The sequence below is a fragment of the Macrotis lagotis genome, chromosome 3, assembly GCF_037893015.1.
Source record: "Macrotis lagotis isolate mMagLag1 chromosome 3, bilby.v1.9.chrom.fasta, whole genome shotgun sequence".
Classification (NCBI taxonomy): Eukaryota; Metazoa; Chordata; class Mammalia; order Peramelemorphia; family Peramelidae; genus Macrotis; species Macrotis lagotis.
In genome coordinates this window covers 225,105,762-225,123,359 of record NC_133660.1, presented here as the reverse complement: position 1 = coordinate 225,123,359, position 17,598 = coordinate 225,105,762, and the positions used below count along the sequence as shown (strand labels likewise).

At 40.1% G+C, this 17,598-nt stretch overlaps 1 protein-coding gene across 4 annotated transcripts in view; it reads left to right on the top strand.

Annotated features, from left to right (window-relative positions):
- Positions 1-17,598, top strand: part of UVSSA (UV stimulated scaffold protein A) — a 110,184-nt gene that overhangs the window by 52,949 nt on the left and 39,637 nt on the right. For all 4 annotated transcript variants that reach the window (XM_074229965.1, XM_074229962.1, XM_074229963.1 and 1 more), the window contains exon 8: positions 1,742-1,856. In XM_074229965.1, coding sequence (XP_074086066.1) covers positions 1,742-1,856 — 115 coding nt within the window. The remainder of the gene's footprint in view (positions 1-1,741; positions 1,857-17,598) is intronic.

Genomic DNA, 17,598 nt, shown 5'->3' with positions numbered 1-17,598 from the left:
GGGATTCTGTAGAAGGAAATGTTGACCTAGGTCTCCACAATTATTATGTACATCTATTGATCTATTTAAAAGCAGTAGTGGGTCAAAGTAGCAATTCAGAAAACTTCCATCTGCATAGCTGGAGAACGATTTTGACTCTTGCCCATAAGAATTGCTGTTCAAGAAGTGATGCAGTGTTGGTGTAATTTCCTGGGCCAGGGATTGTTGTCATTGTTTTTCCCTCTCCAGGTTTCTGTCTCTTTTTTTCTTTTAAGCTGCAGTATCTCAGTCTATGTTCCTATGACACGTGAATAGATTAGTGAATTAAATTGGTATGATACTGCTACTGGGGGGGAAATCATATTCCTCTTTCTCTCTCTTTCTCTCTGTCTCTCTCTCTCTCTCTCTCTGTCTCTCTGTCTCTCTGTCTCTCTGTCTCTCTGTCTCTCTCTCTCTCTCTCTCTCTTTTTCTCTTTCTCCTCCTCCTCCTCCTTCTTTTTCATATGCCCAGTAGATTATATAGATATCTATGCTAAAGATCTGTTTTGAAAGGTATAGGGCCCCTAGAAGACATCATGCTCATCTGATTTCTTATGAAGAATGCCCCTCAGATTGTCTCTCGGGCTGTAGCTTGGTTTTGATTTCCAGAAAAGAGCAGATGATAGAAACACATGCTGATTTCTGTTGCTTTTTAATAAAATGGACTAAACAGAACTCTTTTGTTCTGCAGAGAATGGGAAGCAAATTAAATGTGAAACCATCATGATTCTGAGACCTCTGTAGCCTGGGGGACTTGTAGGGTCTCAGACATTTAGTTAGAACTTAGCCATGAATGTTCTTTCTTGACAGGCAGCCAGCTTGGTACTAGCTAGCGTTCATTGGGATTACAATTCATTTTATAGGTTGGCATGGTGACTTAGACCAGTTATTTTTATTTAAAGCTATTCAAAGGGAAAAAAAAATTAACCAGCTGCCAAGTAACATTATAACCTATCTAGCAAGGTAAGTATTGCATTGGTTTTAAGATGTGATCTGTTCTTGAATAGTATATCTGGTATTCATTGTGTATGTGTGTTACCTTGTACTGTATTTACTATACCTGAAAGAAATTAAAAATATTAGATTTGGCCTGGTTATTGTTTATTGCAAAAATAGGTTTTATAAATTTTATTAAGCCTGAAGAACATGAACTTGTTAGAATTTTCAACTCCTTTTAAGTTTCCTGCTTTTAAGAAAAGAGGTGATTGATAGAGTAAAAATACATTAAAACCACACTGAATTTCCTTGCTTTTATCAGTGTTAAATCCCCCATTCTTCTGCATTCTTTCTTTCTGTCTGTCAGTTTGTTCTGGGAAACAGTGATTATTTTATACAATCCTTGCAGCAAAGGCATCAACAAAGACTAGGTCTTGGAGGCCAGCTCCTGGAGGTGACTGCTATTTTGATATGTCTGTTTTCCCTTTCCTTTTAGACTGGCCCAGGTTGGCAAATGGCATATTTAAGGGAGAATCCTTAAAGTTCACATTTTAGGGAAAGATTTTTAGGATCCATGTTGGTTTGGGAGATAATATTTTGAAATCTAGTCCAGCCATGGATAAGAACATGTCCTTCAGTCATGGGTAGAAAATGTGAGTTATAAATGAACTTATTGGAGTGGGGGGGGGATCTCATAGGCACATTCCCCCTTATGGTAGACAAATATTTTCATTTGAGGTGTTTCAAATGAGTTTTTGTCTGAACTTAGAGCACTTTCTTTCCTTAGAGACGAGCCTTAGATGCAGACTCCGAAGATGATGAAGATGAAGGGGATTTTGTGGAGGTGCCAGAGAAGGAAGGTTATGAACCCCACATTCCAGACCACCTGCGGAAGGAGTATGGTGAGTTTGCCCAGCTGTGAAAGGCTTTATCCCTCCGTGTTACTGCTGCAGTAAAGTAAATAAACAGCCATTATGAAGTAATAAAGTGATCAGTGGTGTGGGTAATCTCTCTGGCTGCTGGGAGGAAGTCATTACACAGATAGGGGAGCTTGTGATTGGGTCTAGATAAACAAATACTTTCTAGGAGAAGCAGCAACTGAAAGCCCAAGCACTTATTTCATTCAGCTGGGCTCTGCCATGGCTTGCTGAAGAAAGCTGCTGGATGCCTGGGAAACTGAGATATTTATTTACTCAAAGGGAGAAAAAAGTTTAAGCATATAAATAGCTAGTGGGTAGAAATATGGTTGATGAGGTCTTGGTGAAACTGGGTAGTATTTTGCTCTGCTTGCTGCAATTACAATATCAACAGCTCAGGTCTAACTGGCAGCCGGGCTTTGCCCACTTCTATGGTGAAGAGGAGTGATTGCTGGGGCACAGACCAAATGCTTTGTGGACTGGTTGCCCATCAGTGACCAGATGGGATTTTGTTCTTAGTGCCTTCCCAAGCACTAGGGAAAGGTTTGGGGGATTAAACACATTATTGGGCACTAATAAAGCTGACAGGTGAATTAGTGGACCATAAAGAACTGAAATGATAGTTCCATCAAGTACAACTCCCCCTCTGCCACCCACAGTCTTCCAGAATGCAGCTGATAGATTTATGTAATGAGGGCCACTTGCTGCAATAGATAGCATGGCTTGGGAGGACACTGCCAAAGGGGTCTAAGCTCCAACCCCAAACAAAGCCTGGCCTCTTGTAAATGCCTCCACTCAGATTCCAGGTTCTGTTCTGTAATAATAATAATGACACATTTGTAGCTGCTATCATTTTCTCCTTTGATCCTTTTTAATACTTCTTCCAGGTAAATAATAGCTATCATCTATGTAGTGCTTTAACCTTTGCAAAGTGGTTTACAAATATGAACTCATTTTATCCTTGGTAGGTGATTTGATTATCCTTATCTTACAGAGGAAGAAACTGAGGCAGATGGTTTTTCCCAGGGTCACTCAGCTGGTGAGTCCCTGAGGCAATCAGTTGGACTCTGGTTTTCCTGAAACCAGGGACCACACTCTCTCCACCTGCTTAAATAGTGCAAATATTGTTAGCCTCATTTTATAGATAAGGAAATTGAAGATTAGAGAGGAAAATGAGCTGTGGCTTACAACTGGATCTCCTCTCCAGCAGTTTCTGACTCTGCAATGCTTTCCCTACTGAGTCAGGTAGGCTCTAGCTTACATACTGAAGTGTGGTTTCCTTAATTGTTTTGTGGTTCACATGTTCTCTTGCTCTCTCATCCTAGTTTGCTGTCAGAGCAAAGGGGAACCTGGGCCCTTGGTATTCAGCAAGAGTGGCCTTAGCTCTGCTGAGTTGGAGTTGGCTTATTGTTAGGAGAGGGATACTTACACCTAAGAAGAAGAGCTGTTCTTCAAAAAAGACATTTTTAGAACATCAAATATGTGATAATGATTTCTAGAAAAGCTACATGACTTTGGGCAAGTGAATCCCTCCTCCCATTCAAATGAGGTTGGATTAGCTGGTCTCTAATATACTTTCTAGTTTTGTTACTTTATGGTTTTGAGAGTCTAATGAGCAAAACAACTAACCCTTCTTCCCTGCTTAAGTCTAATAGGATATTACTAATAATGTATCATGATGTACTGCTCAGTATATTATTATCATTAGGGCTCCAGTTTCTCTGATGTTAAAGGAAAAGAATTCAGCTTCTGCACTAACCAAAGGAACAACTCTCTGCTTAAGGGATTAAAAAATAAGGTGCTCTGTATAGAAAAGTTAATCAGGTCTGTTGCCTTTGAAGGTTATGATTTCATAAGCCAAAAATCTTTTTTGGTTTCCGAGTTTACTTATGCAAAATTATTTAGATTCTCTATGTTCTACGTTGAAGTTGTGTTCACAGAAGTTAGAATGTTCATCGTGTTCTGTAGGTTGTTTTTTTCCCATGTAGTCCTTTGTTTCTAGGGGATTATGCCCCAGGTGATGAATCTTTATCTTGGATGTGGATGGAGAATGGCTTGTTCAATTCTCCCTCTGATTGTTGAACTTTGAGAGGCAGTGTTGATGGAAGGTCACAGGGACTTGGGGTAGGGAGCCATGGGCTCCACCTTCAGCTCTTCCACCCTCTACAAGGCAAATAATTTCATGCCTTCAAGCCTCTGTAAAATGGGGATTAAGATGATTTCACTCTGTCTCACAGGGTTGTTGTATCAAATTAGTGTATCTAAAATACTTTATGATGGCAAAGTGCTATATGTACACTGAAGTCATCATAATTACATGGGCCCTAAATTAATTTCTGCTTTTCAAAAATGTAAGAATCAGTGAATGTTTCTAATTATTGCATCTATAGCATTAGTTTGTGACCTCCAAATCACTTTCCTCCCAGAAACCATGTGAAATACATAGGGAAAGCATTATCATGGGGAAATGACCAACTCACGCTCATAGATGAAGGCAGTCTGGCCTTCAGATCTTCTGAATCCAGATTCAGTGGGCTGTCCACCATACTGTGCTTCCATCTTCTCCTAGATCTCTTCCATCTAAGTTTTTAATGGCAGTAAACCATACCAACTGATTTTGACCAAAACTTGAGAGCATGCTGATATAGATTCTTCTCTGATTCTTCCTCTTCTTTGTGTCTTTTTTCTTAGTTCCCTCCCCTCTCCCCATTCTTATCAGAAGCATTTTATGGGAATTTCTCAAGTACCTGAAGGAGAGTGAGAACGAAAAGAAAAGTGCCAGCCTATTTAATAAAATACATTGTATGTTTGCTGCAGCTTCTTTTTTTGTTCATGTACAGGCCCATGGAATTGTCATTGTATCAGAGGGGGCAGCATCCATGCTTCAGGCCAGACAGTGGTACATTTTTTGACAGACAGTGGTACATACATATGGTAGCCATAGTGGTAAGGGAGTCTGTTCTAATGGATAAAATATGGCCAAGGTTCAGCTGTGCCCAGTTAGGACAGATTCCCTTACCACTAGGACCCATTTGTCCCTGATCTCAGCCATAGTTCCCAGTAAGCTGTGATATGCCCTTATTCAAGGTAGTCTGGGTATCAGCATGAAGCTACAGCAGTGACTTTACTACCTCCCCTTCACTGCCCTTTTTTTTTTAAAAAAAAGCACATTGCATAATACTTAACTACCAGATCTCATTGCTTTGAGACTTAAATTTTTAAAATGAACATTTAAAAATAGGCATTTTCAGTAGTAAGAAATTTTACTATGACTGGCATTATTGTTATGCCATGGAAAATCTCCACTACCATTTCACTTTTTTTGTATTTTATCCTCTGTCTCAATAATTGTAGGATTAAAAAACCCTCCATAATTGAGCAAGTAATCAAATTACTGTTTGTGTTATATGATACTGCAACCCATAGTGCACAATTCTTGAAATTTAGGTTCAGACTCCACAGTTTAATTTGAACACTTCATTTGTTCCTTATTCTAGAGAAATATGTTCTGAGTTCTTATTTTCCAAAACGAAAAAGATTTACCTTTGAATTGATGTCCATATCACTTCCCTGCTCCGTGGCTCCCTAATGCCTCTATTAAGAAAGACAGTCTTGGGGCGGCTAGGTGGCATAGTGGATAAAGCACTGGCCCTGGAGTCAGGAGTACCTGGGTTCAAATCTGGTCTCAGACACTTAATAATTACCTAGCTGTGTGGCCTTGGGCAAGCCACTTAACCCCGTTTGCCTTGCAACAATCTAAAAAAAAAAAAGACAGTCTTTAGTCAGTCACTCCTGGCCATCCCCATTCTGGTGCAGCCCACCTTTCCTGTCTTCTTTCATGTCATATCCCATCACACACACTCAGGCATTCTAGGTAAAGTAGGCCATGGCATATATAAATGAATGAATGAAAAATGCTTATTAAATAAATAATATGTGTTAAATGCTGAAGATACAAAGACAAAATCAAGATAATCATTGCCCCCTCAAGGAGCTTAAAGGGGGAGACAACTCATCTAGGACAATGGTGGCCAACAAAGGAGGGAGTTCTAGTCTGGGATGTCACAAAACTGGGGAGCAGAACTGTAGGACCATAGAGGCAATATTTTGTTTTGTCTTTAGTTATGGGGACAAGAGGTGGAAAAATTGGGGGATAGGGAGAAGGAGAAGCTGCATGGTGACATGAGAAAAGTAGCCAGTTAAAAGAGGTGAAGGGGAGAATTTCTGCCATCAGGCTGCAGATTCCCAGGTTTTCAAATTCAACCCCTTGGAAGCCAAGCTCTCCCAGCTTCTGTTCTACTTGTTGCTTGTTGGGAGGTAGTTCTGTGGTACACTGGATAGAGAGGCAGAATCAGGAAGATACTCACTGTGGGACTCTGGACAAGTCACTTCATCTCTGCCTCAGTTTCCTCATATGCAAAATGGGGATAATAATAGTACTTACCTTCCACAGTTGACATGAGGATAAAATAAGAAATTTACTAAGCACTTTATATAGCACTTCATATTCCTTAAAGTGGTCTATAAATGCTAGCTATTATTACCATTACTATTGTTCCTGATTTTTCTTAGTTTGATCCCTTGACTTCAAGATTAGGCCATCCCTTCCCCTTCAACTCTCCCTCTCCTTCTCATGCTTATTTTGGTCATCTCATCATTTCTATCTTTTCGAATTCTTCCCTTTCTCAACTTTGCTTAGCTCAATTATAATCTTAACACATACTTAATGTATGTATGTGAGTGTGAGCTCAGTAGTCTTGGATGTATACATACATACATACATGTATGCATATGTATATGTATATGTATGTATGTATGCTGTGCCCTGGAAGATGTAATGGAGACTTTGAAGATAGGGATCACATTTTATTTTCCTATTTCTCAGGATTGAGCGTAATGACTTGCACATAGTGGGGTTTAATCAATGTTTGTTGAATTGCATTGACCATATGGATTTTTGGCATTTCAGGATTTTAGATCTATTTTTGGAAGAAAAAAATCATAACCAAGCATATTTCCAGACCCCAAAATGTCAAACTTAAGTGATGAGTAGGTTAGTAAATAAAAACAATACTCAAAGCTTTGTTAGTGATAGAGGACAAGTCAATTTGAATCTGGATCTCTAAAATGAAATGTAAATTTGTTAAAAGAATTTAGATGATTAGGTAACTCATGTGTGAAGATATAACCCATTAGGGGTGTCATGCCAAATTAACATTACCAGCCCTTTAATGACCTCTCATTTGTATAATCCCTATTTACCCTTTTGCACACCTGGGGTCTGCTGGGATAGCAGGCTAGGCCTTTTGCAGGATCTCATAGCCCTTCCTGGAAGAAGATAAAATGTAAACTTGGCATTTTATCTCTGACACACAGAGGTACCATTTAAATGGAGGTTGTGTCAGCAAGTTTAAAAGGTAATTAACTAGTAGATAGGGTAACTAGGATAACCATATCAACACTCAAAAGAAAAGAGGTGGTTTATTCATGATTCCAGAAGGCTGACCCAACCTCTGGTATTTCCTGAAATATTGCTTTGCTAGAGAGGTTATATACAAGAGGGAAGGGTAGGTACAAGGACTGGCATGGTGAAGTGGAGAGAGAGCACTTGTGTGTGAGTCAAAGGGCCTGGGCCAGGTTCTGGTCATGTTACTTACTTGTCAGCTCTCTGGCCTCCAGACAAAGCCTCACTTCTTTCATCTGTTGAAGAAAGCATTTGGATGAGAAAGCATCAGAGTTCCGTCTCAGCTTTAAATCTTGGGACCTGAGGAATTCATATTAGCTTTGTGAAGTGAGGCATCATCCTCAGAATTGCTGTTGGGAGCAGTGATGTTGGCTTGGAGATTGTTAGCAGAGTGATGTGAACAGATTGCAAAGGAAAGAGTTTTATTGCAGTAGAGGAATGGATTGATTTTTAGAAACAGGTTCTCTGGAACCCTGCAGTGAGAAGGAAGCTAGTGTGGGATGATAGAAAGAAGCAAAGAGGACAGTCATTAGAAGGGCACAGAATTGGAAGGTGAAGTATCACTAGAGGAATGCCAAGAAGGCCAGTATCATGGTTTCATGGGGTGTGCAGAGAGGAGTAAAATGTAAGAAAACTAACAAATTAGAAATGAGGAAGTGGTTGTGAAGGATGTTAAAAGCCAGAAGTTTTTCTACTTGATGTTGGAAGTAGGAAGCCCAGTAGAGTTTACTGAGTATGGGAGTGACAGGGTAAAATGTGTACTTTTAGGAAAGTCACCTTGGTTGCTGAGCAGAGGATGGATTGGAGTTGGGAAAGACTTAAAGGTATGGAAACCAATTAGCATTCTATGAAGGTTTGAATCACATCTCTAACCAGTATGTTAGAGGATACAAGAGGATACATAATAAATGTTGTGAAGGTAGAAATGATAGGATTGGCAAGATTATATTGGTAAGGTGAATGAATGAATGAATAAGGATGGATAATACCTAGGTTGTGAGCCTGGATGACTGGGAGGACGCTGGTGTCCTCAATAGCAAAAGATAAGTTCAGAAGGAAGGTTTTGGGGAAAGGGTAATGAGTTCATTATTGAACATGTGGAGTTTGATGTCTAGGCAAGTGTGTGGTATCTAATATTCTGTTGAAGATACAAAACTAGAGGTCATGTTAAGATTAGTTAAATGAATCTGAGAATCATGGCCATTGAGATGATAATTGAATCCATAGGATCAGATGGGATCATCAAGTGAAATGGCACAGAGGGAGAAGAGGAGAGAGCTAATGCAAAACCTTTTAGGAAACTCAAAATTAATGGCCATGACCTGGGAATATCTGGCAAAGGAGACTGAGAAGGAGCAGTCAGGTTAAAAGAAGGGTCAGGAGACAGCAGAATCCCAAAAACCTAGAGAGAGGAGGGTGATAAACAGTGTCTGCAACTGCAGAGAAGTCAACAAGGATGAGAACTGAGAGCTGGAGACCTTAGAAGTCATTTTATCAACCCTCCTCATTTTGCACTTAAGAAAACTGTGGCCGAAAAGAGGAAGTGATTTTTTTTTTTTTTAGGTTTTTGCAAGGCAAATGGGGTTAAGTGGTTTGCCCAAGGCCACACAGCTAGGTAATTATTAAGTGTCTGAGGCCAGATTTGAACCCAGGTACTCCTGACTCCAGGGACGGTGCTCTATCCACTACGCCACCTAGCCGCCCCAGGAAGTGATTTGTTTAAGGTTACAGAAGACTAAGTTACTTAGTTACACTAAGACTAAGAGCTGGAATTTAAATCGAGGATTTTAAAATTCTAAATCCAGACTTGTTTCTAGTATATCATGTTGCCTAATCAACCAATCATAGTGTTCAAAGTGTTATATAAATGTATTATTTTTATTATTAATGAGTAGTTTCCTCAAAAACCCTTGTGAGGGAGGAAGTAAAAATACTCTGATTCTCATAGAGGAAAAAAGTAAGGCCTGGAGGGGAAGAGGAGTGGAAGTTAACTACAAAAATTGCAGAACTTAAAGAATTATCTTTTAGTTAGTTTGAAACATTCCCTTAAAATTCTTTACATTTGGGGTGGCTAGGTGGCGTAGTGGATAGAGCACCGTCCCTGGAGTCAGGAGTACCTGGGTTCAAATCTGGCCTCAGACACTTAATAATTACCTAGCTGTGTGGCCTTGGGCAAGCCACTTAACCCCATTTGCTTTGAAAAAACCAAAAAAAAAAATTCTTTACATCTCATTTGATAATGAAGTCCATTAACCAGTCAGTGTACTCAAAGTATTTGATATTTGACAGGCATTCTCAAGCTGTTTTTGTAGAAAAGATGGAAAGATGTGGACTTGATGACACTATAATAATGGTTACTGGCTAGATTCCAACAATGGTAACTCCTGGAAGATTTCAGGTTGAAGCTCCATCCTATTCTGTGTGGAGCTGGAGACAATTGATGACAAATCTTCAAGGACAACCTAGGAAAAAGGACGTGAGTTTGCAGCAAAATCTCTTTGGTTCTTGTTTTTGAGGCAGCTAGAACAAAACTGATGACTCTGTCTTTTCTGTTCTCCACTGAACTCTGAAAGCAGTCTAATGGAAGGGGACTCTTGTCTTGTTCTCCTGGAGTCTTGTACTCTCACTGTAAGGAAAGGCATATGCTAATCGACATGTCTTTTCTCTACCAGCCTACAGTGTCCCAGATCTTTTGGGCACCAACTATGATGGTTCACAGACTTTCACAGAATTGTAGAGGTGGACAGGGTCTCATAGACTCTCTAGTCCAACCTGATCATGGATAATAAGCCCCTCCTTTCCCAACACACCTAACAAGTAGTCATCCAGCTTTTCTCCCTGGAAGCTACCAGCTCCTAATAAGCCATTCCTCATTAGATTGGCTATACCTCTACTTGAATCTTGTGTCCATTGATTTTAGTTCTCTTTCCCAGAGTCAAGAGGAACAAATCTCATTTCTCTTCCATGTGATACCCTCTCAAATGCTTCAAACTGATGATCATGCTTCCCCAAGCTTCCTCTTCTTCAGGTTAGCCATCCCCAGTTCTTTCAATATCTCATATATGGTTAAATCTTAAGTCCCTTCACCAATTCTTATCTGTCTTCTGAACATACATACTTTGGTTTATCTTTGTTCTAAAAATGACACCCAAAACTGACCAGAGTAGTTTGCTCTGATCAAGACAGAGTATCAAAGGATCATCACTGTCCAGTCCCAGGACCTCTGCCTTTCTCAATGCAGCCTAAGATGGAATTATTATCACTTCTGGCTACCATATTATGCTTTTGTCTTACACTGAAATTGCAGTACAAGTACAAGATAGGGAAAACACAACTGAATCATAGTTTATGTGAGGAAAAATAACCCCTGAAGGTCTTAGTGAATTCTAAGATTCTAATGAATTTGATCCAAAAGTGTGATAGAAAAATAAAAAAAGCCAATATGATCTTGGGCTGCTTTTAGAGGCATGTAGTGTCCAGAACTTGGCATATGACAGTTCTCTGTACTTTGATCTGGTCAAATTGCCTCTGAAGGATTTGATTTGACTCTGAACACCCTCTTTTAGAGAGGACATTGATAAATGAGAAAGCGTTCGGAGTAGGGCATCCAGGAGATCCAAGGCTCCTGAGCTCATACTCTCTCTTTCAACCTCTCCAGGCAATTGGCATCCATTCCCTTCACTTCATTCATACTATTACCATCTTAATTCAGGTCTTCATTACTTCTTACCTGAACTTTTGCAACGGTATCTTCCCTGCTTCTACTCTAAGCCTTCTGCTCCCATCCCCTGCATAGCTATCAAGGTAACTTTGCTAAAGAACATACCTGACTCTCTCACTCCTCTGCTCAATAAATTTTGGTGACTCCCTGGTGCTCCAAGCCTTTTCTTTGACATTCACATGCTCTCACTGTTTCAACCTGTCTTTCCAGACTTATTTCACATGACTTCTATTTGCAGTTGTCACAGACAAACCAGCTTATGTGACTGGTATATATTCTCATACCTAATCCCTTCATGTCTTTGTCCCATTTCTGGAAGGCTTCCCCCTCTTAGAATCCCTGGTTCCCCTGGGACCTCAAGTGTCCCTTTCTATTCCCAGCCTTTCCTGATCCCCCCTATTATTGATATATCCCTTTCCAAGTTTATGTTTACATTTTAAATTTACTTATCTTTACATAATATCCCTTCCACATTTCAGGGGTTGGGGCACAGTGTTCCTCCATGATCTGGAAAATTTGTGTAAAATATTTCTGCCTTCTCTTCATACCAGAGAAGAAATCTGAATTTTTTTTCCTTTTTTTCTTTTATGGGGTATTTATCTTTAAAAAAAAGTTTTATAAATTAAGTTTATTTACCTTATAAAATTTGTAATGAGTATTTGTTCATAGGTTCTGTGATATCTGCTGGCCTTCATGAGTTGTCTGTGGCTTTCTGCAAAACTTCCAAAAAATTTCTATTTAATTTCTTATGCTGATTTGCAAAACATCAAAACTGTGATGGGAAAAGTCATGATGTGAAAGAGAATTGTAGTTATTGTTTTTCTTTTGGTAGAATTAAAATTTTTTAGGATGGGGACAATTTTCATTTTTGTCTTTATATCCTTCATACCTTAATCCAAAGCCTGTTACATAGTAGGTTCGATATGTATCTACTTAATAAATATCCATTTAATTGAACAGAGTCAGTAATCAATTTGCCTTATCTTGGATTTGGCCGAAAGTTCTAGTAATCTGAGACCTTTTGGGGACCTCACTTATTCTTTGTGTTAGATCATTAACTATTCCATCTATGCCTTTATCCAAGTTATCTACAAAATTGTTAAAGGGCACAGAAGCAAACAGAGACCCCTGCTTTCCTTCACTGGAGACTTCCTTCCATGATAGCATGAAATCATTAATGACACTCTTGGGATCCAGCTGGTCCCCTCTGCTTTTAATCCATCTAGCTCTGGAGCATTTCCCCTTCCTCCATCTTGTCTAAAGGAATAGTGCAGGAATGCTGGAGAAGGCTGTGCCATAGGCTTTGATAAACAAACAGCATGTGCAACTTCCCCTGTGAGCTGCCATGTAGTAATGGTGTCAAGAAAAACGAAAAAGAAATGAAGTCTAGCACAACCTCCTTGCAGTTGTGCTGCCCATTGTGATCTTCACTTCCTCTTTAAATGGTCACTGACAACCCCTCAAGTAACACCTTCTAGAATTCTCACAGGAAGGATTAGAAGTCAGGTGCACTGGCCTATAACATGCACATTCCATCCTTGTCCTTTTCCCCAAGACTGGGGCATCTCCCTTCCTCACACCATGTGGGGCTCACCTCCTGCATTCTCCACAGCTTTCAGAGGTCAGGAAACAATGACTCCCAGTGATCTCCAAGCCTGCTGCAGAGGTCATCCTGATCTGGCCATTTCATCTCCTTGGGGTAACCAGGGACACTCATCCTTCTGGTCTTAGATATTGTCCCCCTGCCAATGCTGTCCTTTCCATGCTAAAGAGCATTGTCCCTGGCAGAGAAATGGAAGCCAGATAAAGGTGGAGCAGCTCAGATTGGCCAAGGGTCACTTGTCCTGAGTGTTCATCTTATACTAAGTGCTGTGAGGAGACAGGAGAAGGGCAGCACACCTAAGAGACTTCACGTGTTAGGGAGAATGGGGGGACAAGGACTGGATGCAGCATGACAGAGGCAGACCTGAGAAGGGTGGCTTACAATCCATTAAGCTGGTAATCATTAGAGTTCATATCCCTGGAGGACTTGCGAGAAATGGAGAGATTGCTGGACTTGGTGTCAGGCAGACCTTTATTCAAATGCTGCCTCACTCCCTTCCTAGCTGAGTGCCCCTGGCCAAGTCACTTCATGGCTGCTTGCCTTGATTTTCTCACCTGTAAAATGGGGGTAATGGGGACCTTCCAAGGGTCCCTATGCCTGGGACCAAGTAGAACCTTCCTTCAGGCTTGTTTCTTTCCCAGTGAGGTGGTTAATAAATGAGAATGCCAGTATTGTCCTCCATCTGATTCTAGCAGTGTCTGTTTTGAGAGCTTGCTGGGGTTTGCAAAGGGCTTTCCTCCCCACATTTGGTGAAGTGGGCAGTGGAGGCCTCATTACCCCCATTGGGTGGATGAAGAAGCCTATCTGCCTGGGACCCAGAGCTGGGAGGGGAGCTCAGCCTCTTTCTCCTAGCCTCTCTTCTGAATGGACTTGAATTTACACAGCTCATGTTCCTGTCAGCTCTTATCAGTTTAACAGTTTACATTTGTAATAGAGTTTACAAATATTTCATATAGAGTCTAATTTTATCCTTACCCTGAGAGGGAGTTACTTCAAATATTTCGATCACTATTTTATAAATAAAGTGAGGCCCAGAGAAACTGAGGTGACTCACCCAAAGGTCTTGTGGCTGGTGGATTGTCAGAAGAAATGTATTAATCAGTCCATTTTTCAATCAAGAATTCCTCAAATCCTTTCCTCAAGTTAGGAGATGAAGATATAAAAACAAAAATGAAAGGCCCCAACCTCAGTGAGCTTCTAGGCTATTGGATGGGGAGATACCACATCCATATATTTGGAAGGGGAGAGGGGGAAAAAATTACATCTATTTCACATACATTCCAAATATATGTGAAATAAAGAGAGTTTGAGGTGGGCACTAGCAGCTGGGATCAGAAAGGCTTCAGGTGGAAGGGGGCATTTAAGTTTAGTTTTTAAGGAAACGAAGGACTCTTGAGAGGCTAAGATGGGGAAGGGGAGCACATTTCAGGCCTGGGCATAGCTGGGGCCAAGACTTAGAGACAGGAGAGAGATGGTTGTGTGTGAGGAGCAACAAAGACCACCAATGAATTTTAATTCCCTTTTGTTAAAGGTGTATGTCCCATGCAGGACTTCATGAGGGGAATGTTGAATCCTGAAATCAAATTATCATTGCATCATAAAAACCTCAAAAAGTTTGGTGATCATAGCATCAAGTCTTGGGACAATTGCCTTGATTTTTTTTTTCCTGTGTCTCTTGTTGGATGACTGTTATTGAGCTCAGGAATATTTCAGGATCCTCAAAACCATTTCCAGGGAGATGTGATCATGTTTGTAGAGATGGCCTTTCAACCCTTTGATGAGTCACCAGTGCCCTTCATTCTAGGACTGGCAATGTTGGCAGTGTTGGCAGCCTCTTCTTAGATCGCTGTCAGATCTCTTAGGAGATTCTCATCCTGTAAACAGGGTTACAGTCTTAACACTCTTGCCCCTTGTGACTGTGGCTAAGTCCCTTTTCCACTCAGGCACTCCGTTTCAATCACTGTTAAATGAGGGAGTTGTAAAATGAGATCTCCAATGACCCCAATGCCTTGATCTTCCTTATCAGTGAGCACACAGAGGAAAGACCTGCTTCTGGCCAGTGCTGAGGTCAGAGCATTCCAGGAAGAGTTAGGGGATGTCAGAACCTCTGCCAGGCCCCTCCTCTGCCCACCTCTTGATGGGATTTTGCAGGAAGGCTCCGAAGCACCCAGGACCTGCAAGACTTTAAAAATATTTTTAAAAATACAGTTGGCTATCTTTCCTCAGCAGAGATAGATTGCTTTACATTGGAGTTCATAAAAGGTGCCACCCAAACTCTATAGTAAATATGGCCCTTGGGGTGAGTTGCAGTTCATAACATTAGTTTATATTCTGTCACCGTTTTTTCAATTAAACTTAGGTGAATCTGAAGTCGTTAGATTTAGGCTAAATCCACACAGCTGAAGAAACCTGGGCTCTTTTTCTTTCTCATTTCTTTCTCTGAATTTTCACTGAGGGGCTTTTATCTTCCCCTTAATCCCACCATTTCTGTCAGGACATAATCTCTTTCTCAAATTTACATTTTAATTACAAGGCCAGCTGAACTAGGTAAAATCAATAATGTCAGCATTCAGCAGCCTAACTTTCAGCTGAAACCCCAGCCTCTCTATTTCCTTCTATCGATTTATCTCTTGAACACTGTCTGCTTTATTGCTTCAGGCAAATAGGTGCCATTTGGTCAATTTAAACAAAAAAGGGGATTTGGACATTTTTATGATTCTTTCTAAAAGCAACTCTGGGAGTACATTTGAGCCTAGATACTGTACTTGTATTTGCCGGGAGGCAAGATGCAGTTGAAATTCCTTGATTTGGGTGTTTGTAACCCTCCCATTTTGTTTCTTGTTTTTTTCCAAGTGCCCATTATTCTTTCTGAAAACGAATGTTCTTGGTGACTGAGGAATGTTGTCTGCTTTAGGGACTTTTACTTTAAAAGTATGTCAGTGAGATTGATTTTCTACAACAATGTTAAAATGGGAGGTGTTTTTTTTTAAATGCCATTAGTATTTACCCTTCTTTAACACGCTTACCCATCTTTTTAATGGCTTAAAACAACAAATCAATGAAAAATATATTTCATTCTTGTAACTCTTAGGAATTCTTGTATTGATCTTTTAGTAGTGATTGTATCTATCTAAATGTCACATTGTTCACTTATCAGTCTTGCCCTTCCTTGCTCAATGGGGATGAGTGTGTGTATGTATTCATGTGCTTTCGAGGTTCCCTTGCACATGTATGTCACTGTCAATAAGTGGTTTTGCTCCTGAAATTGTACAAGAAATTGGAAATTTGAGGGGTTTTTGGATAATTTTTTGGGCAGAGCCTCTCCTTGTCAATCTTTTGAATATATATCAAAAATAAATATTTTAGAAACATTTTTTACATTCCTTTTCACATGGTAGGGTAGAGTGCTCAGGGGTTCCTGGACTTCAGTGATCCTTGTAAGTGTATGTCTCCTTCCCTTGGACACTGTTCCTTCTGAGCTGATCCAGAATCAGAATAATAACAGGCCTCCACACTTGAAGAAAAAGACATGTTCCAGGGGATTTTGTAAGAATAGATTTCATTATAAGAGATTTGATAATAGAATTGAGATTTATTAAAAAGATTTCTGAATCCTATTGTTTTAATTTAGCCTTCTTTTGATAACTGAGTCTTCAAGGAGGAAAAATTTTGTAATATCACTTAACAAAAGGGAAGTAGGGAGTAAAAAGCATTTTTGAAATATCCCTCTGGAAGAACATAGTCTTGTCTGCTCTGAAGTATCTTGTTTCTTTGCTCATGAGCCTGATTACTCTGACATCCTTAGAGGCTGGGTTTCTGACTCATTAAGCTTTCTATTTCCCCACTATTAAACTTTTTGTGTTCTATCTTTGGAAGGATTTAGTTGAAGTAAAATGATCTTAAAAAATGAGTCTTGTTTTCTCATTCAGGGCTTTAAAAACTTCCATTGCAAGATAATGATCTTGGGACTGGAATCTGGAACTGGAAGAGACCTTAAGAGATCATCAATGGGACAGCTAGGTGGCACAGTGGATAGAGCACTGGTCCTGGAGTCAGGAAGACCTGAGTTCAAATGTGACGTTATACACGTAATAATTACCTAGCTGTGTGACTTTAGGCAAGTCACTTAACTGAATTGCCTTGCAAAAAAAAAAAAAGAAATCATCAGATCTGACTTCCTTATTTTATGGGACTGCAAGTTAAGCCTGAAGTTAAATGACTTACTTAGCATCACACTGGTTGTAGAGCTTAAGAAGCAGAGGGAGGATTGAACCCAGATACTATTAATCCATATCCATTCCACTAAATGTGCTTTTTGAGAAGTTCTTTTTTAAGTCTAAACTCTAAGTATTCCCAAAGTCTTGTTGGCACTGTTGAAGCAGAACTTAACTGTCAGGTATGTAGGGGTCCAGGGTTTAAGTGTTGTAAATTATACAGACTAATTGCCTCTCCCACTTTTGGGGGATGCACCCAGTCAAGGGGTACACATTTTATTATTCCTCTGGTCATAAGAATATCCATAACATAAGGAAGGGAATTCGTGAATCACATCACAGTTGAGGACTGTGTAGTTTCTGTACAGGCTGTAGGTAAAGAAGGGGTAACTTGGAGCCAACAGACATATACATGTGATCTTGGGGGGGGCCTTTCACCTCCCATGACTTGTGAGTTTGGGGTTGGGGTGGGATGGTTGAGATGATTCCTGAGACCAATAGGATACATTATAGAAGGCAGGAAACTGGACTTTGGAGCAGGAGACCTAAATTTGAGTCTCTCTTCTGACCTTAAACTGTATATTCTGGGTTGAGTCTCCTCACCTGAAAAATGGTTGTAAACTGAAAGGTGCAGAGAAAGATTAGGGGGTATGAAGTTTAACAAGTTACTCCTGACTATGCTAATGTTCCTTTATGTGGGCTTTGAGGGGGACAGTCTCAGCCTT